Source organism: Anguilla anguilla, chromosome 10 (assembly GCF_013347855.1).
Source record: "Anguilla anguilla isolate fAngAng1 chromosome 10, fAngAng1.pri, whole genome shotgun sequence".
NCBI lineage: Eukaryota > Metazoa > Chordata > Actinopteri > Anguilliformes > Anguillidae > Anguilla > Anguilla anguilla.
Window position 1 is genome coordinate 11272152 of NC_049210.1, and position 25479 is coordinate 11297630.

Genomic DNA, 25479 nt, shown 5'->3' on the forward strand with positions numbered 1-25479 from the left:
TTATAGTCACCCCTTCTGCTTATTGTGTGCATCAAAAGTGTAGGATGTAAACCTTGTTAATTTTCCATCCTGTAAATAAAGTGAATAATAAAATATCATTTTTGTGCAAATGTTTATTTGCTTTCCCCAAAGATTTGGGTTTCCCAATGCCACTTTCGGTAGCCTACATTATTTCTGATTATTTGGAGATTGACGTTTGACCAGGATGGACGGTCCCTTTAAGAACCATGTAAACAAAGACCCGCTGTTGACGTTGTAACGCATAGACGGTCATATTCAGAAAAGTTGCGTATCATCCTTCAGACGAAGATGCGGATCGGTAATTGCGCAAGTGGTTTATAGAATTTAGGCATTTGCGCGCATGCTCAATCTCAGGGGGAGTGATAGGAGCATGAATGGAGCAAAATGGCGGATCATGTGCAGGTAACTGGAGGTTTATGTTTTGGAATTGCAAAAATATAGCATCATAATGAGGGCACTTTGCTAAATTAGATATTCGATAGCTAGAGTGCCGACATACAAAAATGCTTCCTTCTGCTTGAAGGTAACAGACAAAATGCCGAAGGTTTCGATGGTTAACTGAGGATGCGACCAGTTAGCTGGCTAGCATTCTGCTGAATTGATGTTGCTAGCTTTAGCTCTCAGCCAATGCGAACGACTAGCGAGCACGCTGACTCTTGGCCTGTCATCTGTTTCATTGGTTCATACAGGTTAGAAGTGCAAAAGAGAAACGCATCAGAAAATGTTTCTTGCAACGATGCATGTTGTCCTGTTTCACAGTGAGCGTGTACGATGTTTCCCTCTGGAACGTGAAGCTAGTCAAGCTTTGAAGGAGGGTCCGTGTTCAGCACAATTCCACAAGTAAACAAGACATCCTATACGATTGGCCTGCTGAATAATGTAAATTAAACGCAACGCGATCCAATCCCGAATAGTACAATTAATTGCCAGTTATCGATTTAACCTCTGTTAACGGGAACTACCAAGATGCTTGGCTAGCTAGTTAGCTACATGATTTGTTCGAACTGTTTTTGGATGCACGTTTAATACAGTGAGTATCTGTCTAGCTGGCGACTGCATCGATTGCAAGGAGTGTCTAGTGCTGGGGTCTTGATATAAACTGTAGTTAATCGCTTTTGTGGTTACTGATTTGAAGCAGCAGACGAAGGGGGTAAATATTGGGCATGTTTACCGGCGTAGGTCTGGCTCCTGTATGCTGTGTATTATACAATTAATCATTGTAATGGATTCGTTGGTATAATAATCGGTTTGCGGCCGCCTATCCATATGATATTAAAGTCGGTGGATGCGTGTAGCACCTGTTCTGTACTGATGCTCATCAACAGAAGTCGTCTGCTACTACCAATGAAATGTTTTCTTAAGGAACTACAGTTATTCTGTTTGTGTGTGTGTTTTAGGTATGAGCGCGCATACTTTACAATCTGCGTAATTAACGTTAGTACCATGCACGTGTGTGCGCGCGTTGCGGATCGGCAGTGATATCCCATAGATATGTATCCGAAGTGGTTCTCAAACTCGGTCCTCGGGTGCCACTGTATATGTTTGTATGCTGGTTATTAATTTTTTCTTAATTTCGCTTTTCGTGTTTAGAGGGATTATTAGCCCTCGTAAGCCGCATTATGTTAGAAATAGTAGGCATGCCATAATTTTTTTTTTTTTAAATCCCATACGATGGTATATTTCAAACGATTAAATACAGCGACTTACGAATTTCAACTGATCAAATTAAACGCTGAATTAAATCAATAGGCTCCTAACTGATGAGACACTTGGTCACTAAAACTAACCATTTGGCAGTTAATAAAAAATTCAAAGACAAAGGATATGACAACGAGCCAAACCTACGTTGTGTTTAAGGAATTAAGTATTAAAGAACTTGTGTTTAGCAACGTACTATTAATACACCTTTAACTTAATTACTTAAAACATTTGGTTATCTTTTTTATGTAATTGTTTGTAATATAGCACAACGTTAACATGAATGTTATTCTTAATGGCATGCATAGTTATTTTGTACATAATGTGGTTTAAGAGGGTAAACAATCCTACTAAACATGAGGAATACCTCATTAAGAAATTAACCTGTATAATTATTAACGTATTTTTGTACACTTTTTCTGTAGCTATGTGTTCACTGAAATCTTCAACTCGCAGTTACACTTCTGTTGACTGCTAGACATGCATCAAGCAAAAACAATTCTGCATGTATTTTGTGTGTGTTTACAAATGTGCTAGTTAACTCTGGATGAGATTTTTTGGATCAGTTCCTAGAAATTGTCAGTGTGGTTACAACATGATAAAGAGCGAGGTTGTCAAAAGGCAAACCCTCACTGGCAAGCATGAAAACTTTCTCCAGTCACAGAAAATGGCCTAAATAAACCAAAAATGTAAATTTTGCATTACATTTCGTATTTTGTAATTAAAGGTAATACATGTCTGCTTGTGAGTGTGCAAAGTTTCAACAAACTTAAGGGGGAATTTTGTGGCTTGTTTTAAGGAGCCACCTGTGCCATTTTCTGATCTGGCCATTTTATCACACTGAAAGCTTTACCAAGATGAACCTTTGCCCTATTCCCTGTTACTGATTTCACTAAAAGCTTTTTGAAAGCAGAGAAATTTGACCAACAATTAAAATGAGGTTTATAGAAATTTGTGTCATACTCAGTACATATGGGGAGCTTTAAAACAATGTGGGCTATTTACTACCATCGTCAGAGTTGCATGTCATTGAAAAGATTTTTGAGAGCGTATTTGGGAGAGGCATTTTCAGCGGTAAGGTATGTTTGTCCTTTGTTAATAGCGTGTGCTGTTAGTTGGGTGAGGGAAAGAGCACAGGTCCCATCCCTGTGACCATTGGGCCCTCTACTGAAATGACTCTGCAGAATGTTGTTGGCAGAGTTGATCTATGACATTCATTCCCTCTCCTGCTGCAGCACCCAATGAATTTTCCTGTCAGTTTACCCTTTTATTGACAGTATTTGGGCTAATTCAGCTTGTGGGCGCATATGTGTTTACAGCCTGGTTCCACTCTTTTTTTTTTTGGTCGTTGTTTTGGTAGTCTAAATAGTTAAATCTCTTGCATTAGAATCAATAAATCAATAGCTAACCGTTGCTTCTTTTGAAGTATGTGCCTCAGTATTGTACTGAGATTGGCAAGGTAGTTTCATATCTTTCTGTCTAGCAACATGCTTGCAAATTTTAGAACATTTGTATTTGGAACGGGTGGTTCAAAGTGCCTACAAGACAATACTGACAATTGTGCTTAAAAGGAACTCCTTAGTACATTTTCCAGAGGGATTTAAAAAAGAATTTGTTGAGCTGGATGGATACTGAAATAAAATGAGATCTTGATCTTGAATGTTGAAATTTTATTATAAATCATTGGAAAGAGGTAAATTGGAATTGTTAGGACATGGTCTGAATATGCATAATTCAGTCTGGAGGTGTGTTGAAATATTCATGAATGTATATTTGTGAATTTGAATCTTCAGCCTGTTAAGGCCAGAGATTTTCTCTCAGCCCGGATGTTTTATTCAGTATGTGGCCTCATAATAAAGAACTGCATGGGAATATAAAGTTAGCCGCCTTCTTTCTCACAGTGCTCAATGTAAAATTCAGTGAGGTAAGCTTAAACATCACATTTGAGTTTGCTATACACACTTTGGTTTTTAATTGTGAAAATGATGGGTGATATTGTGAAGGGCTGACTGCTTCTCCTAGCAAATGAGTCCTAGTAAGTTTGAATCATCCCTGCCTTCTCTCTTGCCGAGTCAAAGCTAACACAGTCTTCTTATCTACCACGCGTAGTTCTTTCTACGCCTGGTAGGCGCAGTTGTCAGATAGTACACAAAGTACTCCTCCCATTTCCATGAGGGGCCTCCTCCCTTGGCCTCCCAATAGTTATTATCATTTATAATCTGCAGTTTACATCATTGGGGGAAAAACACATGCACACACACACACTCACACACACAGCTATACTGTTTTTAAGATATTGAGGCATAAATACACACTGTGCTCTACACAATCGTTCTGGGGTTCTGCAATTCAGCAGGATTCCCTACTCTCAGAACAGGGGAGGTGAGCCATTTGGGTATAATCAATACAGTGATTAACTCAATCGCGTGGATAGGTGCCTGGGAGGGCTCAAAGCCTGCTGACTCTGCAGCCCTCCATTCCCCAGATTCAGGTGCCCTGTACGGTACTTAGCTGTCCAGCCGTTTTGGCTTGCATCCATACGTACAACATGTTGTGGGAATGGTGTGCAACACTATGCAACCATTATGTTGATTACTTGGTAATTCCAGACTTTACATTTGATGAACTAAGATTCTGTGCTGGACTTCAAATGTAGTGCACTGTGGATGCAAAAGGCAGTTTTGCACAACTATCTGTTCACTAGCCTATATATTTAGATCAGTTTGTAGCCGGTTATTATTTTAGCTCCTGCTAGGCCCATTTAACAGAGTGGACCGCTCTGTTCTCCCACTGTTTGTCTGAACCGTGTATCTCGCAGACCTCCCTGGCTTCGCCGCCTGTCCTTCTGTCCCCTGCGGTGAGCGACGCCTCTCACCGTGTCGATCACTCGACGGATCGTCGGGGAACGCGCCGGCGCACAACGCATTTTAATCCCCCCCCCCCTTTGCGTTCCAGAGCCTAGCCCAGCTAGAGATCCTGTGCAAACAGCTGTACGAGACCACAGACACCACCACCCGGCTCCAGGCTGAGAAGGCCTTGGTGGAGTTCACCAACAGCCCTGACTGCCTGAGCAAATGCCAGCTCCTGCTCGAGAGGGGAAGCGTAAGTAGAGCTCATTAAAATTGGATGCGAGTGACAGTTGGCGACTTTGATCCGCTAATGTCATCCTCCCGAAAGAAAGATCGCCTTCCGTGTGGTACTACAAGACTTAGAATAAAAAAAGGGGCGATGTTCTCAATGTCTCCATGAATTTTGCATGAGTTCAGAAGGGCGAAATAAATGTAGCATTTTGATACGGAACTCAAATTTACATGGTTTTGAACCGTTTATCTACCTCAAACTGTCAGAGAAGGATCCACTGAATCAGCTGTTTATTTGTTTTATTAGTCAGTATTTATGTGCCGTCACTTGTGACTTAACTCTGATTTCACTCTTCTCTTCTTTCAGTCCTCCTATTCACAATTGCTGGCCGCAACATGTCTTTCCAAATTGGTTTCGCGAACAACCAACCCCCTACCCTTGGAACAGCGCATCGACATCCGTAAGCTGTGCACTGCTGAAATCTCCTGACTCCTGAAGCAGGAAGGCGTTTTAAAGCCTTTCACGTGTGCTAGTGTGCTAAGCTTGTGATCCTACTGTGCTAAGCTTGTGATCTTGCTTGGCTTCAATTAATCTTTGTGTAGCTGATGGCTAGAACATATCCAGGGTCTCCTTCTGTCATCATCTCAGTGTAGAGTCCAGTGTCCTGGTGGGTGTTGTCAGGGAAAGGATAGTATGCCTTGGTTTTCTGTCTCTATAGACACACGCAGTGTAAATGAGCTTTGGTCTGCTAGCTCATGGGCATTGCGTCTACCGTCTGGTCTCTCCGCTCCTTTTCTGTTCGTAATGTAGTCTCCATCAGGGGAATATGTGTCCTTGGCTTCTACAGCCGACTGATTCTGTCACATAAGTCCCTCACCCATTTAATTAACTGTTGCTGATGGCATTTAATTAAGGACTTATTAATGTAAGCGGTGAAATACACATTTTATTATAAGAGAGACAAAGCTGAGACCATGTAGGTCTTGTGTATGACAACTCCCTTCTCTGTGTTTATGTAGAAGTACAGTAAAAGTTCACGTGATGTCACATGGTGTGTCATGCAGCACAACTGCAGTCCAAGCTCTGATGGTGCTGACAGGGAAAGTTTGTACTCGGTGGCATTAATCAGCATTGAGAGAATGATTCACTAGACCGGAGGCATGGGTCCTGAGGCCATTTTCTCTTCTTTTTTTCTCCTCCTCTCCTCTCAGGGAATTACGTCCTAAACTACCTTGCGACCCGGCCGAAGCTGGCGGCCTTTGTGACGCAGGCTCTCATCCAGCTGTATGCCAGAATCACCAAGCTGGGCTGGTTCGACTGTCAGAAGGAAGACTACGTCTTCAGGAACGTCATCGCAGACGTGACCAGGTTCCTCCAGGTATCTGCTTTTTGATGCGTCTTCCCTGCTACTGTCCGCAGCGTTTAATCAGTGAGTTGCTCATATATTCGTTTCTCGTAGATGTTGGAGCTTCCAGATTGGAGCCCAGTGCATGTATTTGTCCCACGTTTGTTAATCGTGTTTCTTTTGAAAGTGTGTTGATCAGTGACCCTATGCTTTTGAATTCACTACAGGACAGTGTTGAGCATTGCATCATTGGAGTGACTATTCTCTCCCAGCTCACCAATGAGATTAACCAGGTAAATTGGTCTCTGCTCTTCTGAAGTAAGCGTCCAACTTTCTCATCATCATTTCTGCTCTTGTGTTAGAGCTTGGATTCTGCTACACAGCTTGGTTCATATGGCTTTTCCCTTGACCCCTTTTCACCCACCCAACATCAAGATGTTTGGAAGCAAATTGATCTGGGGATTGACAAACAAGAAGTCAAATTTGATATAAACTCTGTCTTAATGAAATCTATGCTCCTGGGCAGAAACTAATTTAAGCAGCTTTGCATAGAAGTAATTCAGTAAAGGGGGTAAAGTTGTAATGTTTGCTGTATAGCTAGATGTGTTAGCTAGACATGTCTTTTTGTTTGGCTCGCAATGTAGCATAATGTAACAACATTAGCAGCAACATAAGCAAAAATAATTATATTTAGTGCTGGGTTACAAATCCTTTGCATCTCATGCCTGATGTCTGCAACCCATGGACATCACCAGATGCTGGGTAGCTTCCCTGGTGCTGCTCTGCCAGGCCTGTACTACAGCTAGCGTAAGGCAATGTACCGCTGAGATAACGATCAAAAGTAATAACGATCATTGCCACCATGTGGTGTATTTCCTCTCTCATCATTTTCTCTTTTATTGTACCAGATGCAGTAGTAAACATCCAAACTTCAGAGGCCATGTGAAGTGCTTCTGGGAAAAAACATCACCACTTATCTGTTGGGTGCAGCTAGTCATCAGCAAGACCTTGGAGCTTCCATGTGATTGACAAAGACACATCACATGATCACATGGAAACTACATTTCTCTTATCGAAACCCAGTAGATACAGTTCTGTGAGTAGATTGCAGTGGTGATGTTTTCCTTTCCTAAAAGCATTTCACGAGGCCTCTGAAGTTTGGATGTTAACTGCCACATGGGATATAAGTAAAGAAAAAAGACTAAAAGAAAGGCAATACACCACATGGTGGTGATGCTCGTTATTGTATATCGCCCAGCCCTGTCTGCTGCCATCTTATGTTTCTGTTTGTTTTAGGAGCTTTTTGGCTTCAGCCTTGTCCTTATCATTTTAAAGGTGGGATTGTAGTCTTGGTTTCAGGCTAGAATAGGCGAAAGGTGAATAGGAGAGATGCCATTATTGGTTGCAACAATATTCATTGTCTTGAAGTTTGAAGGACTTGAAACTGTTAAGTTGTGTGTGTAGCCTAGTTTTCATGACACCCATGGATTTGGATTGGTCTACAGCCAACATTCAATAGGGAAAAGACCTTATCTTGTAATGTTTTTTTTCTGGAAATGCTTAGTAGTATTTAATTTATTTTTAGCTTGCCGTGAAGATGCCAAAGTTCAGATGCTTTTGTAGAGAGTATTTAAAACCATGCATACAAGAAAAGTTTTGGAGTCATGTTAACTACTTTTGTATGCTTATCCCTTGACCTGACTATAGCCGAGTAGTATTCTTGCCAAAGTTGACTTCACCTAAAATTTAAATTGAGATTCTTTCTCTTGTATTTGGTGCTCCTGAGGGGGTAGGCATTTTGGCCCTGACTGATAGCCTCAATAGAAATGATTAAAATCCTCATAATCACCTACATTCAAAGATTTAAGATTTAAGCTTTAGGTTTCCATTTATTGAGATTAACATTACATTAAATTACATTTATTTTGCAGATGCTTTTATCCAAAGCGACGTACAAAAGTGCATTTCATGGTCATAGACAACTACTAAATTAAACTTGATTGAAAATGATTCAGTGCTGTGTGTCATAATTTCATCTATAAAAAAAGAAGACAGTGGATGCTATAGTAAACATGGTAGGATTTTTTCTTGCGTCATATTAATTAATATTGTATGTTTATTGTGAGAACATTTGGTGCATTTAAATCATAAAATTGTACAGATTAAATAAAAGATGTTTCAGTTTTTTTCACTCTTGTATTGGCATCCCTGCAAGAGCTAGTCGTATGCAACCTTGTGAAATCTGGACTGTTTGTACTCACATATGGAATGACGTTCATGTCCTCTAATAGAGCAACATGACACAGTGAGCACTAAGAGCATATAACTATAATCTTATTCTGTTTCTGATTAACCACAGAGCGTTGAAAATATTGAGAAATCAGTTTTCTTTGTATAGCCTAGATGTTTTCAGAAGCCATTTGATTGTGTTGTAGATTTTTCAGAAATGTACTGTAGTAAATTGCTGGCTTTTGTTGTCAGTGCTGCCTTAGATCAACCAACATTTGAAGATGACTTGGTCTCCTAGCAACACAGTTTATTTCTAGATCCATCTCAATTATGTTAGGTCATGGAGCAAACATACTACTTCATTGCATTGCTTTTAAACAGCTTAAAAATAACTGTAGTATTTGCAGTATACAATAGGCACAGTTGCTTTGTTTGTGTCTATAGTATATTGATAATTATTTTTTGTAATTGCACCAAAGATTACTTTCTTTTAAACGTGCCAAGCAGATATGAAAGTATGTTTCTGAGCAGGCATGAACATGTAGAGCATGAGGTTTATAACCAGTTGCTGACTGTATACTGTGTAATTAAGTAATCGTCACAAGTAATATAGAATAGTGTTACATGGATAATTAAAGGTTGGTAAACCAGTGGGAATTCTGTCAGAATCCTGCCAGCCTACTATAGCTTTGTATTGGTTTGTTAATAACTGAGCTCATAGCATAACATAACATGGTTTTAATAATTTCCCTATTTGTTTATGCTGTAGCTTTTATGTAATATCTGTCAATGTGTTACTGTATAAAGGATACTTGAATATGTTCTGATGTAGTGAGTAAATAATAGACAACACTGTTTGTAACTGCTGTTAAACCTAGAAAATGATCTGCACCTCTATTTGGAATGGAGGAGCCAACACATTCTCTATGTGGGTGGTATCTGTTCCTCTTTTTCTTTTAACATTTTTCCTTTCTTTTCTCATTTTTTCTGATAATGTCATCTCGTAATTATCGTTAGTCTTCAGAAAGAAAACGTTTGAGTATACAATGCGTTATCTGTGCATTTCCGAATAGGGTGTTTGGCTTCAGACACAGCCACAGTGCGGATGCTTTATGACCTCTTTACTGCAGTCTGGTATTTGTGCCCCATGTGGCCCATCAGTCAGCACTGTTGTAGAAAGACTTGACGTCACCGCTGCGTTCTGAGAGGCTAAAATTATATCCCCCAGGCCGACGCGTCGCATCCGTTGACGAAGCACCGGAAGATAGCCTCGTCGTTCAGAGACTCCTCGCTCTTCGAAATCTTCACGCTCTCCTGCAACTTGCTGAAACAGGTGCGGGCCGCGAGGAGGAGGGTCTGTCTGACCGTCTCCACACCCTAATGTGTGCGGGAGTGACCCTTCCCTGTGCATGTGTGGGGGACTGACCCAACCCTGTGCATGTGCGTGTGTGTGTGTGTGTAACTGACCCCGTCCTGTGCGTGTGTGGGGTACTGACCCCGTCCTGTGCATGTGTGGGGTACTGACCCCGCCCTGTGCGCGCGTGTGGGGTACTGACCCCGCCCTGTGCGCGTGTGTGGGGTACTGACCCCACCCTGCACGTGTGTAGTGTACTGACTCCGCCCTGGTGCTGGCGCGTGTCCTCAGGCCTCCGGGAAGAACCTGAACCTGAACGACGAGAGTCAGCACGGCCTCCTCATGCAGCTCCTCAAGCTGGCCCACAACTGCCTCAACTTCGACTTCATCGGCACCTCCACCGACGAGTCGTCCGACGACCTGTGCACGGTGCAGATCCCCACCAGCTGGAGATCAGGTGAGACTGACGAGGGCCAGGGAGCGTGCCCCCCCATGCTTTTATGTGGCTTTCCTAGTTCGACAGCACGTCCTTCAGATGCAGCTCTTTTTGACCTCTCGACCTATGAGACCTGCTGTGGGTTTACATTGTGTCTCTGGTCTGAGTGTAGCTCTCTGAATGTATTGGTGTCTCATGAAGGGCCCTTTGCTTGTGGGCTATTCCAGCTGTAGCCTGTCATTAATGCTCTATGGCTCCTAATCATCACCAAGTCGCTGTTAACTTTGATCGAATAATTATGCCTGTTGTGACAGGTGCTATCGTGTAGCTGTTGATATCACTGTCCCTGGCTCTGCCAGCGTTGTAGTGTCATCGAGGGGCTCTCAGTGGCTTGTTTCGCCGTGTTGACGGACTGTCGTTCTCTCTTTCTGTCTCCTCCCCTCTTACAGCGTTCTTGGATTCCTCAACTCTGCAGCTGTTCTTTGATTTGTATCATTCCATCCCCCCGTCGCTCTCCCCACTGGTGAGTGAAGCCGGGCTGTGGTCAGTGCCACGGTAACCCCCCCCACCCCACCCCTCCCGGTGGTCTGGCTGTTTTTCTTGTTCCCCTGACAGGCTCGTAAATTGGTCAGTCACAGGCTCGGCACTTTTAACGCTACCCTGCCGTCCATCTAAAGAGAAAAATGTATCTAATGCGTGGCTTCCTGGGGGTCATTGTCCTGGAGATAACCATCCAGAATGAACCGCTTAAGTGAATTGATTTTTTCCTGTGGCTTGGAACGCCCCCCCCCCCCCCCCCAAAGAGAAAAAAATACCCAGTCAAATATGTTTTCCAGAGACCTGCAGTCTGTCTTAGAGTAAACACATGGGTAGTCTCTGCTAGCTAATGGGTATGGCAGATGCTTTGTCAAATTCTGGTATTTATTAATTTAATTACGTTGTTTTTGTCCTGCAATTTTTTTATTCCAATTTTGAGTGTCCTCATATTTGTTGGCCCACATCATCACTGCAACATCAGCAGTCACGTCGGAGCACAGCACTACCCATGTAGGCAGACTGCAGTTACTCAAAGCTAGCAGAGAGGGCAGTGCAGGGACTGCCTGCCATAGACCGCACTGGCACATTCAGAATCCAATTCCAGACCATCGAGCGAGTGACTGCCCTCAGAACGAGTGCTATATCTGTAGATACCTCCTGGCAGCCCAGGTTCAGTTTTTATATTAAGATTGAGAATGTGGGCTTTGTGAGCTCACAGACCTCTCAGAGTAGCAAAATGTGCGGAGTGTTTTTGGTTTCAAATGAAATGATCCACAAGCCAGTCGATCGATTCAAATGACGTCGTGGCAACAATTCTTTTTTTTCCGCTTTGCATTACTAGAATTTTTTACTTGTCTTTCTGCTTTTGTGTCCAGGTCTTATCATGCTTAGTACAAATAGCCTCGGTTCGAAGATCCCTCTTCAACAATGCAGAAAGAGCAAAGTTCCTGTCCCATCTTGTGGATGGGGTCAAACGGATATTGGAGAACCCCCAGGTACTTTGGGATCTGAGATAGGTGTGACCGTTGATTATGTGCAAGTGCATGTTTGAAGTTGCCTAATTGCATGGGAATCCAAGGCCGGGGGCCTAAATCTGCATCTTTATGTATGAAAAGAAATGCTTCTTGATTGACCTATTTTTTTTTTTGGAATAATAAACGGCTTTCCTAGCACCCGTGAGGAGGTAATAAATGACTCTCCCTTGTTCTCCAGAGCTTATCGGACCCAAACAACTACCACGAATTCTGTCGACTGTTGGCACGGCTGAAAAGCAATTACCAGCTTGGGGAGCTAGTCAAGGTGGAGAACTACCCTGAGGTCATCCGATTGATCGCCAACTTCACGGTCACAAGCCTACAGGTGAGTTATTGTGCTGGTAAAACTTAGCTGCGGTTTACCGTATTTCCGAAGATCCAGTGGCTGGTGCTTACCACTGTAGCACACAGGCTAATATAAGGAGTGAAATTGGTCAGCAGTGTTGTTGCAAGAGGATTAATCCTGGAAATAAAACAGGTCCACATTCTACAGTATTTTACTGTAAACCTGGTTGTTTCAGTTAGATTTCATTTCAATTGGGTCACAACAGGCAAAAATTGACAGGAAAAAGTAGCTTGATGTTGTGTGTTAGGGTTGTGAGGCACGGGTGCAGATGAATGATTTACTGTTGGTGATATTGCGCCCGCATGGTGGCCAGCTGGCATAGTTTGAGCACAAGATCATGACAAAATGAGTGATGTGGTTTAGAGCTGGAGTCTGCCCTGATACCCAGTGCTCAGGACTGCACTGGCTCCCTTCTGTAGACCATCTCGATGAGGGTACAGTTAAGCCGCTCTATACTGTACGTCCGTGTATAGTTTCCCTGCTGCTGAAACTCTGTTGGGTATTCTGGATCCAGTTTCTTTTCACTTTGTAAGTGGGCCAAGCAATTTGACAGCCGTTTTTTATTCAAGCGTCAAGATATTTTAAAAAATAAATACATTTTGTGTACTTACCAACTTCAAGTACGACAGCGTGTGTTATTATTTGAAGTTCAGTGTTGAGCGGAGCTAAATTTAGTGGCTGTGAAGGAGCTACGACAGCTAACTGGCTCTTGAATTGTAAGCCCAGCCTTCCTCTTCTACCTGACTGTATTGTGTGAGAGCCCGCGTCTTTATGGCCATTCCACATCTGGTAACGGGAAACGGAATGCATTCCAGCTTGAGTCTGGGTGAAGAGCCATACAACAGGGCCTATACATGGAACTGATTAACCGCCTGCTAATAACCTTTGATTTTCCCCTTGCGTTCTGCCCCCAGCACTGGGAGTTTGCCCCCAACAGCGTGCACTACTTGCTGAGCCTGTGGCAGCGCCTGGCGGCCTCGGTGCCGTACGTCAAGGCCACCGAGCCGCACCTGCTGGAGACGTACACGCCCGAGGTCACCAAGGCCTACATCACCTCCCGCCTGGAGTCTGTGCACATCATCCTCAGGTAGGGAGGCTCTCGCTCTGGAACATTCTCTACATCTCCTGCTGTTGTGTCTCTGAGCCTCACGCACAAACCCACGCTACTTAGGTGAAGTGTTTTCATGCAAAGGACTTTTGTCAGGAATTATTTAAATGAACTGCATTAAGAGGAATATAGCACAGTTGAGTGGCTGGGGCATTGGCAGACTTCAAGTTGGTAGCTTAAGGTTTTTACCTTCGATAAGAGGTGGCAATAAGAGAAAAGGCTGCACTTTTTAGCGATGCTTAGACTTGCACTGTCTAGACATGCATAAAGAATAACCAGTGGGTGTAAGATATAAAGGGTTCAGGGAACAGATCTGGGTCATTCTCATTACACGGCTCCCGCTGAGAGCCTTAAGTTTATCAATGCGCTCATTGGTTTAATGACATCGTTTGAGCAGTTTGAAGGGTCTGTTAGCAGTGTTCAGTGAGCGTGATGGGCACGTGTGTCCTGTTCGGCAGAGACGGGCTGGAGGACCCTCTGGACGACACGGGGCTGGTGCAGCAGCAGCTGGACCAGCTGTCCACCATCGGGCGGTGCGAGTACGAGAAGACCTGCGCCCTGCTGGTGCAGCTGTTCGACCAGTCGGCCCAGTCCTACCAGGAGCTGCTGCAGTCCACCAACTCCAGCGCCATGGACATCGCCGTGCAGGAGGGTACGAGAGAGAGAGACCAGGGTCTTGAGCAGCCAAGAGAAGGCCTCACGCTGATGTACTGTAGGCCTACAGCCCCCTCCCCCATCCGGTTAATCTTTTATAACTCGCATTATTTCTGGGTGACTCAGTCTGACAGTTCCCTTTAATAATACATTTTATGCTGAAAGAAATGCCTTTTTAAACCCAAGGCCACTGTCATGAAAATATAAATGGAAAAGGAATGAAACAAAGCGAGTAGCATTTAAACGGTAAGAGCAATTAGATGAGTACGCTACATGATTCAGAGGCATGCAGGAAGCGATGCTATAAAACATGCATGAAAAATAAATAAAGTGTCTGAATTCTGACCGTAGCGGAATCTTTCTGTGGCCGCAGGGCGCTTGACCTGGCTGGTGTACATCATCGGGGCGGTGATTGGCGGGCGAGTGTCTTTCGCCAGCACGGACGAGCAGGACGCTATGGACGGAGAGCTAGTGTGTCGGCAAGTAATCCGCTCTTGTGTTTCTAGCAGTCCCCAGATTTTATTTAATTTTTTCATTTCTTAGAGGAGGCTGAGCCTCCTTTGTGTACGTTTAGTTTCACGTTGTAATTGGCGGTACATAGTTCTCTGGAAACTATAGGAGTATAAGAATTTAGAGGTGATACATTGGCAAGTAAATGTGTTTTGTATAGAATGGTGACGCTGCCCTTTTCTGTCGAATGGTTACGTGACCGTGAGCGCTGTCATTGGCTTGCTGTCTCCTCTCCAGGGTGTTGCAGCTGATGAATTTGACCGACTCCCGTCTGGCGCAGGCTGGCAACGAGAAACTCGAGCTGGCCATGCTCAGCTTCTTCGAGCAGTTCCGCAAAATCTACATCGGAGACCAGGTGCAAAAATCCTCAAAGGTAATTGGTTGCTTATGCTGTGTTTGTGGACAGTCATTTCACAGCGGTTAGACACTGAAGCTTATATGGGATGTGTAGAGGCATACCCTGAAACCCTTAGGTCACATGTGACATCACAGCTCACAAAACATCACTGATTTAACTGTTTGAAGGACAACTCTGAATGCAGCTAATGTCATATAACAATTACCTTTTATTTTATTTTGAAAGAGCAGTAATGCAGTAATATTTGACAGGGTAAAATAAAATGTCATTTGAATATGTTTTATCTGTGCTGTCCAGAGACTTCAAAATGTGAACATCTCAGATAAGTGGTTATGGTAGTTTACTCATGTCTGTCCCCTTTCCCTGCTATTATGGAATTTGATTTAGTCTTAGTGTTCTGTCGGCTTTGGACTTTCAACGTCACTGTTTCCTTCTTGCTTTCCTAAATTATGGGCTATAGTAGGCAGTGATTGACCTGTGGAATGAAGGGAGAAGTTTTGATAGTCCACCATGTATGATTTGTCTTATTAAAGTATTTGAACCCCTCATATTCTACACTATTTTAACCCCCTACCACTGGATCTTATGGTTATCTCATGAGCCAGGATTGCCACAACATTGCATTGTGACAGCAGAGGACACTCAAACCAAGCATCCACAAGACTGCACTCTGACAGTTTTATGGAGGTTGTTTGGAAAGTGTGCAGTTGGCATCAGCTGTGATGGCAGTTGCACTAATTGGAGGTTCTGTGTGTGTGTTTGTGTTCGGGCTCCACTGACCAGCAATGACACTGATGATTCTCTCATTGCATTGAACCAAGTGAATAATTCCCATTGGAAGCTCCTCTGAAAAGCTTGTGGGCATATGCCAGCTAGATTTACTGGAGGTAATATCTTCCACTAAGTAGACTGTGTGATAAAACCTTGGCCACATTAGCTGGCAGTTTTTATTCATGCCAAAAGGTATTAAATTTGTTTCTGGCAGAAGATTAAGAGCATTCTGTAATGCTCGATCAACACAACACCTAGATGGTTCAAATGAAATGAAAGTTTTTTTACCCTTGATATACTATAATGGTTTAAAATCTTTTATTTTCAAATCAACTGTAAAGATTGTATGGCTGTGTAGCATAGTGGTCAGGGAACGGGGCTCGGAACTCTGAGTGTAGGTGAATTTCCCAGATGGGGCATTTCTGTTGTACCCTTGAGCAAGTTACTTAATCAGACTTTCTTGAGTCCATGTCCAGCTGTATGAATGGATTGTATGGAGGCTGTGTAAGTTGTCTGCAGAATGTAATGCAATGTAATGTAATTGTAATGGACAAGGAGTTAACAACAAACATACAGTTAAAGACATTTCAAATTAGGATTACCACGGAAACAGCTGAGTCCTATACTTACAGCATAATTGACTTTAAACATAACTCAAACCCTCTTGTCTGTATTAATATTGTGTCGGTTTACTTTATCATCAGTGATATGTTTTTTAAAAAATGGATCTAGGCTAAGCAGATGGCTGTAAATGAGAGCTCTGATTAAACACAAGCTTTATCATGCTTATATTTAGCTACCTCTTGGCAGTCTTCGGGTCCTGGTTGACCTGGATCATGGCTCAAGTTTCTCAAGAACTTTAGAGTATGGTACATGTTAGTGCAGAGGTATTTCTTTTAAATATGTGTTCGACAATCTGTTTCAGATTATCTCCTGGCTGTTGGTTCTGATTCAATTTTAGCTTGCGAAACCTGAAATGGAACATATATCCATTTCGTTTTAAAGGAAAGTTCACCCCGTTTGCTCACAAACACGTGTTAATGCTTGCGTTTATAGTTGTAAAATATGGCTTGATCCATATGTTATGAAATGTTTTGGATTTTGAAATTTTGTCGTGCTCAGCAAAAGTGGTTTTCCGATTTGGCACTGTAGCACAATTTCCATCATATGTTTCATCAAAATCTCTTTGGCATTGGCAAAGAGTTTGCAATGGCTTGTGAAATCTTGAAGTCATCGGTTTAAAATCATAGTACAAATACATCATCAAATTTTTACATACCATAAAAATTAGGTGAACATGTCAGTTCACGTATATGATAAAATCATTATGTGACCCTTAATAAGGTCAAATCAGTGGAAATTAAGCACACGGATAAAAATGACAGATGTGTATAGTTTAATATGTAAAGCTGTACGATGTGGTGTAAATCTTTGTGGAGTTTCTCATTTAGATCTTTTGTCTCTGTTCCTCAGCTTTATCGCCGTCTCAGTGAGGTCCTTGGCTTGAACGACGAAACCATGGTGCTAAGCGTCTTCATCGGGAAAATGTGTGTAGAGCAAAACTTCATCTCCCACGATGCATTGTTTCAGTGAATACACCTCTTAGCTGGAAGCTGTTGTTTCAGCTATGGATTGATTAGAGTGTATAGAAGTTGGTGTATATATTTATCAGTCTCTTAAGCATCATTTCTTATTTGCTCCTTTATGCAAACAGACATGCTTACATCATTTTAGAGAATGTTGTTTACAGATATTTTGCTGTTTGCCATAAAACTAATGGTTTTGCATCTTGTGTAGAATCACTAATCTGAAGTACTGGGGAAGATGTGAACCCATTACCTCCAAGACCCTTCAGCTTCTCAACGACCTCTCCATTGGATATCCTTTTTACTGTCCGCTTGGCTGCCTCCCCTCACATTTACGTTCTACCTTCAACTTTCACCTTTCATTCAAACGTGAAGTATGCACTTCACTGCGAGGGTACGGAAAGGTTACTCTCACAGTATATGTGTGACATACTTAAAAGAGCTCTATCCGCTTTGTCCAGTCATGAGTTGTAGCCTTTTATTTTTAACCTGTAAATACTCATTTCATTGCCTCTTTATATTTCACGATGTGCCCGTTAGGCATCTATTCTCTTTTTTGACGTTGGGCTTTAGTGTTTTTTGTGTGTAGTGCGTCAGTACTACACTTCTCCTTGACTCTCAGTGTACCTACAGCAGCGTGAGAAAGCTGGTGAAACTCAGCGCTGTCCAGTTCATGCTGAACAACCACACGGTAAGTGCCAGCCTGACGCCTTCACACTTCCTCACACTCACTTTTGGAATAATGGAAGGCAAGTGACTGAGAAAAAAGTGTGAGTGTGAATTGTGGTATCTCACTTTTTATTGTCTTGTTTTTTTTTGTGTTTGTCTGAACAGAGCGAGCACTTTTCCTTCCTGGGCCTTAACAATCAGTCAAACCTCAGTGACATGAGGTGTCGGACAACTTTCTACACTGCACTGGGGCGTCTGCTGATGGTGGACCTGGGTGAGAAGCAGTGAATGTGTATCTCCTGTACTGCTGCTCCAACTGGACTCCCTGAGGTCATAGGCTCAGTGTTTAATTTGATCTCATCTTGCACTGCTTTTTTGTTTAACGCTTTAATCATTATATTTCTGGATTTTTTTGGCTGGACTGATGTGAGTTGAGATAGTGAAATAGATGTGTCCCATTGTTCGCTGGAAGCACATTGGAAGAACTTGCCGACTGCTGTGTGACTCACCTGTCTGCCTGTCTGTCTGTCTGTCTGGGTCTTGGTCTGCAGGTGAAGATGAGGACCAGTTTGAGCAGTTCATGTTGCCCTTGACTGCTGCTTTTGAAGCTGTAGCACAGATGTTCAGCACCAACACTTTCAACGAGCAAGAAGCAAAAGTGAGTGTCGAGCGACCACGGATTAGTCTGACTAACCAGTTCTGTTTCTCCACTGTTTATGAACTGCTCGGAGTTGTGTTTGACTTCTTCCTCGTTGTCCTGTGTGTCAGATAATGGCTGTTTACTTTTCAGAGAACTTTGGTGGGCCTTGTGAGAGATTTAAGAGGGATTGCCTTTGCCTTCACTGCTAAGACCAGCTTCATGATGCTGTTTGACTGGATGTATCCTTTCAGTGTCCAGAGGCGTACACACTTCAAACAGAGTTTGGTGTGTGGTCTTAAACCGGTTCTTTTTCGAACTCTGAGCCGTCTAATGATGTTGTTCAGAGGGTTGACTCGACGGGGGTGGGAATCTGTCTTTGTTTTGGTCATTTTCTCAGCATGATTTTCCTCAGCCTCTGCTACCGTCAGTTACCCCACCTACATGCCCATCCTGCAGAGGGCCATTGAGCTGTGGTACCACGTCCCAGCATGCACCACACCGGTGCTCAAACTGATGGCGGAGCTCGTTCACAACAGGTATGATTGTCCTTGTTCATGTGAAGGAAGTGTGTAAATGTTATCTTGCCCTGTCACTTAAACTGGTGTATGGAGAGCACCTGCAATGCAGCAGTGGGATCCAAGTGCTGTGTCAAAGCATATTCATTGTTCTGTAGGTGTGGACCCACAGATTCCAGTAGTGAATTTACAAATGATTATTTTTATGTAAATGTACACTTCCTACTTACAGCCTTTAAATCTTGTAGGTCACAGAGGTTACAGTTTGACGTTTCATCACCCAATGGAATCCTGCTTTTCAGAGAAACCAGCAAGATGATCACTACATACGGTAGATATGACGGCACAAATTTAATTTTCGCAAGGGCATGCATTCGTAAATTTGTGTTGTAAACCTTTATGAAAAGAAGGCACAGTCAAGGCTTGACACCAGTGAGGTTGTATTGTGTTCAGGAAATTAGCTATTTCTTTTTTTTTTTAGTTCTGCTTGGTATTCAATGTGCAAAGTGCAATTGTCTCTTAGTGGATTGATAGCTGACCTTGAGAAAGATGGTTAACATCAATTGGTGGAATTAATATCTGACAGTATGAGTCAGTAATATAAAAAAAGTATGTTCAATTGGTAAGACCTAGATTATAATCTTTATGAAGTGTATCTATGCAATTTGAGGTTAAGGCTTATTAATTAATGATTGGCTTTGAGATGCAAGGCCTTCTTAATGAAGTCTTTGTTTTTCCCCATCCTGACCACAGGCAACCGTATCCTGACGATAGGGGAGGTTCCGAAGGATCAGGTCTACGCCCTTAAGCTGAAGGGCATCTCCACCTGCTTCTCCATGCTGAAGGCCGTCCTGAGCGGAAACTACGTCAACTTCGGCGTCTTCCGCCTGTACGGGGACGACGCGCTGGACAACGCCCTGCAGACGTTTATCAAGCTCCTCCTCTCCATCCCGCAGAGCGACCTGCTGGTGAGCAAACTCGTCACGCCAGGGGGCCTCAAACAAGCTCTTACCCTCCACAGCCAGGGGGCCTCAAACAAGCTCTTACCCTCCACAGCCAGGGGGCCTCAAACAAGCTCTTACCCTTCACAGCCAAGGGGCCTCAAACAAGCTCTTACTTTCCACAGTCAGGGGGCCTCTAACAAGTTCTCATACCCCACAGCCATAGGGTTTCAACAAGCTCTTGACCCCCATAGCCAGGGGGATTCAAACAAGCTCTTACTCCCCCACCCCCCCACCCCCCCCCAAAGACAGGGGGCCTCAAACAAGCTCTTACCCCTCACAGCCAGGGGGCCTCAAACATTACATTTACATTACATTATAGGCATTTAGCAGACGCTCTTATCCAGAGCGACGTACAACAAGTGCATAGGTTTCATGATGTAGAGGCGCAAAAGAAACACTAGAGTGAAGATTAGTGAAGATAGAGTGAAACAAGCTCTTACCCCCCTCTGCCAAAAGTGACAGCAAACCCATTGAGCTTATGGCTGTCAGTGCTATGACAGAGCAAGTCACACACCTTTTGTATGAGTACCAGCCAGCTAGGTCTGTCTATTTAAAGCTCTGCAGGGGCCATAAATTTAGACCCATGCATGTGTGATGGTGCCTTCTTTCTAGCCAGTATTGAGAAACAGTGATTTGTATGGATTTGTGCACATTTTGGTCTATCGTTTCTATCCAGTGTTAACCTCCACTGCTCTCTCCTGCAGGACTACCCTAAGCTAAGTCAGTCCTACTACTCTCTGCTGGAGGTCCTGACCCAGGACCATATGAACTTCATTGCCAGTCTGGAGCCGCACGTCATCATGTATATTCTCTCCTCCATCTCCGAAGGACTTACTGCACTCGGTAAATACTGGCTTTAACCGGTTAGCACAGTGGCTCTCCGCCCCATTCCATGCAGATAGTCCTGCTTGCCATCAGAGTCACTACCTGCAATTTCTGTCCATTTAAAATCCCATCGCATTACTGGTTGAATAAATTGCGTAGCTGTTTTGACTGTTGCTAAGGGTGTGGTGTTTCTGTATGGCCTCTGCACCTTCATTTTGGGGCGGTTTCACACATTCCCTCAATAATCAATAAGACCTCTGTGTGTGCCCTCAGTATTTAAATCCCAAGGAGGTGGATTTTGCACATAGGTTGTATTAGAAATGCAGGTGAACAGGATGTGCTGTTACATAAAGGAGTTTGAAGACTACTCTTCCACAATTTCTTTGTGAGAAGAAAAATGTACTATTTCAAAATTATTGAGCTATTATATGGTGCCAGTATTTTTCTAATATTGAGTGAGTAATAACAGTCATACAAATTACTCATATTCTAGTTCCCACAATGTAGCTTTAGCTGTGTGGCACTGTGACCAGGTAATGTCACCCCTGCCCTGAGGGCGAACAGCCAAACAGCCTCTCAGTCCCCCAACCCCCCCCCCCTTCCCCTCCCATGTGCATTCAGACATCCCCCCGCGTGATCTAATCCCATCCCATCTCCTTTCTCTTCCAGACACAATGGTATGTACAGGATGTTGCTCCAGCTTAGACCACATAGTAACCTATTTATTTAAGCAGCTGTCGCGCAGCACGAAGAAAAGGGCCGCCCCCTTGCCGCAGGAGAGCGACCGCTTCCTGCACATAATGCAGCAGCACCCGGAGATGATTCAGCAGGTACGGAGCAGGGGCCCCGCCCGCCCCCTCGCCCGCAGAGAGGGGTCGCCCCCTCCCCCCCGTGCGTGCCCGGTCCCTTGTTAACAGCTGCCCCCCCCCCCCCCCCCGTTTGTCGTTTTGCGACGGGAGGGAGATTCCCCCCCCCCCCCCCCCCCCAACGTGTGAAATGTGGTGCCACGGTCTGCCCGCTTTGTCTTGCAGATGCTATCGACCGTGCTTAATATCATCATTTTCGAAGACTGCCGGAACCAGTGGTCCATGTCCCGGCCGCTGCTGGGCCTGATCCTGCTAAACGAGAAGGTGAGCTTGGGTCTCGTCGCTGGGCGTCTTCTGTCGAGGTGTCACTGTAACGGCTAATTATTTTCGGCGTTGTGGAGCGCTCACATTTCTTTCTACTTGTTGGGGCAAAGGCTTCAGAATTTTTCTGTGGGCCACGGGTACAGTTTAGAGGCTCCATTGCCTCCTACATTTATGAGTATTAATGAGTAACAACTGCATTTTAATTATTTATCCTCCATAGAGCATGGAGTGGAATTTATTAGAGTGCATTTGAGCACTATTGTAAAAGCATTTGGTATCTTTTGGAGTACGTCCTGTGTTCTGGCGCCGCTGGTGATGTTTACGTCCATTTCATCACTGTGCAAGCAGGAAATGTGACCCCTGGTGTATGCGAGGCGTAACTGCGGTGTACTAACCCTTGTGTGGTTTCTGCCTGTGGATGTCTTGTCTTTCTCAGTATTTTGCTGAGCTGAGAAACAGTATAGTGAACAGCCAGCCACCGGAGAAGCAGCAAGCCATGCACCTATGCTTCGAGAATCTAATGGAAGGCATTGAACGGAACTTACTCACAAAAAACCGAGACAGGTGGGCACATTTCCATAGTCTGTATGTATTATATGTGTCTGTGATTATGTTTATATTGATTGTTTTTCTTCATTTCTGTTGATATGCAGTAATTTTTTTCTTGTAATAAACCAAGCCACTGCAGATTTGATTAGCCAAATATATTACTTTTGCATGATAGCTTCAGTTGTCCTTGAGAATACTGAGAATGAGAATACCTTTTCATTTCCATCGTGTTGGTGGCAGAATCATTGATTTGCATAGTTTTTTAACTCGAGTCCTGATGGTCCAGATGGTAATTTCTTCTTCAGACTTCAGACGGCTGTTCGTCGTAGCGCTTAAAGCCTCATGCGTTGGCTTCCTTTCCGGCAGGTTTACACAGAACCTCTCAGTATTCAGAAGGGAAGTCAACGACTCCATGAAGAATTCCACGTACGGGGTAAACAGCAACGACATGATGAGCTGACATTCCTCCGCCCGGCCTCCCACGGCCTCGCGCACCCCACCCCCCACCCCCCCTCGTACCCCCACCCCCCCTCCCGGCCCGGATGCCAGGGGGGCCGCCACCACAGCACCCCACCCGCCACACCTCTCCATGCCTGGTGCCCTCCTTCCACCCTTGCCTATTTTGTGCTTTTTATATGTATATTTTAAAGTCAGTTTCCAGAGGTCACTGATGGTCACGGTGACTATGCACTGACTGCTGTGGCTCAGAGGGGTAAAAGGGACAGTTGGGGAGAAGCAAGGACGTTAAAAACGCTGAGGTAAACGTCCTCTCCGAACTCTCGCCCAGAAGGAAAAAAGGGTCCTCACAACAGGAGGGGAGCTGCTAAATTATAATACTCTGCTTCTGTCTGCCTTGTATAAATTAATAATCAAGTGTACATTTTTTTCGTAACATTTTGAACGATGTTTATAATAATTCAATTTGAAAAAGTAAAAAAAAAAAAAAAAGAATAAAAAATAGTGTGATTGAAGTTTTTACGGTCCATTAGTGCAACAGTGTTGAGTGCAGGGTTCGGATGTGTGTGAAGGGTTACAGAGAAATATCCAGGTGATAGATGATGTTGCGTTGAGGAGTGCGTGGCAGAATGGGGATTGGTTTGAGGGGGAAAGAAAGGGTTTTGGGCGTGAGAGAATTTTGAATGATCAGACCTGTTGTAGATTTTTTTTTTTCACCCCACACCCCCCAACCTCTAACCTTTCAAGCGACCCTGAGCACGGAAGGATTTGTAAATACAGACCCCTGCTGCCTTGCAGATGTTGGTTGAGGAGTATCTGTCTGAGTCAGTGGGCATCCTCTCCCCTTCAGTGAACCTAGGGGTTTCCGTGAGAGTGACCTTTAACCCCGCCCCCTGGAAACGGGGCTCTTCTTCCTCACCGCGTTCCCTCGGCCGGGCTCCGTTGGGTCACCGCCGGCCTTGCCTTTCGACTCCGCTCTCAGGCCCAGCCCGACTGAACACGCCGTTGACGCAGAACAATCTCGCGCGACGCGAGCGGTCACCGCTAACGCTGCTGCGGGCCGGCGCGGCCTCGGCCCAATCAAGACAGGCTTCCCCGCCAAATCGCCTTCTGGCTTTTGCTGTTAATCCGCCATCGAGGCGAAGAGGCCCCGAAGGAGTATCGTCTCGCGCTACGTGTAAAGGCTGGCGCGTTGCCGGGGCGAAGACCGGGCGTGGCTACCATCGAGACGGTACAGGTCCTACGTTTCTCTCGCTGCCCTTTTTCCAGCAAACAAAAAAAAAAAAACCCTTTTACATTTCAAATGCCTCCAAAACAGCCCACTTACTCTCAATAACTGAAAAAAAATAATGCATAGACTACAGTAGCTCTAAAACTTACGTTTAGAAATACGGAGTGGGTATACAAGTATATTAGCAACTTCTGCTATTCTGAACAAATGTTGCTGCTAAATGTGAAGAAGTAGATCATCTCTAACCATGTTCAGCACTCATGGATATTAAACTGATTTCTTTTCTTTTTTTTGTTAGGATTTTTTAATTTTTTATTTTTGTTTGGTTCCCTGATGTGAATGTGTTCTTTTGGAGACTGTTGGGTCCATTGAGTGATAAAGTAGCTGGTTGAACTGTTTGGATGTCTGCTACATGTAGTGTAAGCATTGTGACTGCAAAATAAACATCATTGGTTTGTACTGAGAAACATTTCACTGTAAATTCTTTCACACTGTTGAGGGTGGGGGAGGGGGGTGGTTAGGTAGACATTTTGAAATTTTTAAAGCAAGTTATGCAACACTCGTGAGCTTTAATCTTTTTGGAATCTTCGTCTGGTCAGGTTTTATTTGACCGTTTTTCCATAAATTGAATTGGTAGTGAGTCAGTGAGTTTATTTTTCATTGATCTCATCAAAGTGATTGCTAAATAGCCTCCATTTTTCTAAATGGCCAAAATGGTGGGTAAATATTGACTATGTAAATATTGTTATCTGTGCAAAACCAGTTTGGAAGCTGAAGTGTTGAGCACTTTCAACTCATTTGTGTACAGAAAGCTCTGCTATGAGCATCTCCTAAGAGAAATTAAATGGAAAGAATGGTAACCATCAATTCCATGATTTCTGTGTTAGAACTGTGGTGCCAAGCTGGAGAGAATACCTTTTGTGGGAATTTATAACCACGCAACTACTCCTTGGAAGCAAAAAAAGTATTCCACCGCTTTTTTCCCTTTATTTCCCCACTTTCTCTCCTCTCTCAGGAGATCTGCACCCATAAATGATGATGGTTACAATCGCTGTTGGCTCATTTACTTTCAGTTCACCGCAATGAATTCCCAATGGCATTCTGTGGTTTGAAAAGTCTGATTTTAAACCACAAAAGGTGCATAGTGCACGGTTCTGACATCTGTTCACATGCCACATTGCCAGCAATAATTTGAAGAACCTCACACTCTTAAAAATATGAAATAATATATTTAGAGCTTCCGAAGAGATCTGATCTGTGAATAACCTTCCAGCCATCTTGTATCAGCAGTTAGAATGAAGGAGTACAGTCATGTTTTACCCTCCAGCAATTCTGGAAGCTTAAGAGGCATCTTTGCAGTCAAGCCCTCTCTGAGTTCCCATTCCCAGTTAT

At 43.7% G+C, this 25479-nt stretch overlaps 1 protein-coding gene across 1 annotated transcript; it reads left to right on the forward strand.

Annotated features, from left to right (window-relative positions):
• The first annotated feature begins 313 nt into the window (after positions 1-313).
• On the forward strand, positions 314-22920 carry LOC118206862 (exportin-7-like). The gene is made up of 28 exons (XM_035379996.1): positions 314-423; positions 4675-4821; positions 5167-5260; positions 6012-6178; positions 6373-6438; positions 9603-9707; positions 10020-10185; positions 10614-10687; positions 11577-11696; positions 11914-12060; positions 12996-13168; positions 13648-13841; positions 14217-14322; positions 14591-14726; positions 16956-17029; positions 17280-17360; positions 17696-17759; positions 17903-18011; positions 18289-18395; positions 18528-18616; positions 18806-18913; positions 19141-19223; positions 19646-19860; positions 20601-20739; positions 21391-21551; positions 21753-21851; positions 22288-22415; positions 22767-22920. Exons 1-28 carry the CDS (start codon positions 406-408, stop codon positions 22858-22860), a joined length of 3264 nt encoding a protein of 1087 aa, XP_035235887.1. The 5' UTR covers positions 314-405; the 3' UTR covers positions 22861-22920.
• Positions 22921-25479: the final 2559 nt, after the last annotated feature.

What these genes read in the sequence shown, in the direction of transcription:
- LOC118206862 (XM_035379996.1), top strand. An exon ending in TCTGTGCACATCATCCTCAG is followed by an intron (nt 13,169 to 13,647) that starts GTAGGGAGGCTC and finishes CCTGTTCGGCAG; the next exon opens with AGACGGGCTGGAGGACCCTC. An exon ending in TGATCCTGCTAAACGAGAAG is followed by an intron (nt 21,852 to 22,287) that starts GTGAGCTTGGGT and finishes TGTCTTTCTCAG; the next exon opens with TATTTTGCTGAGCTGAGAAA.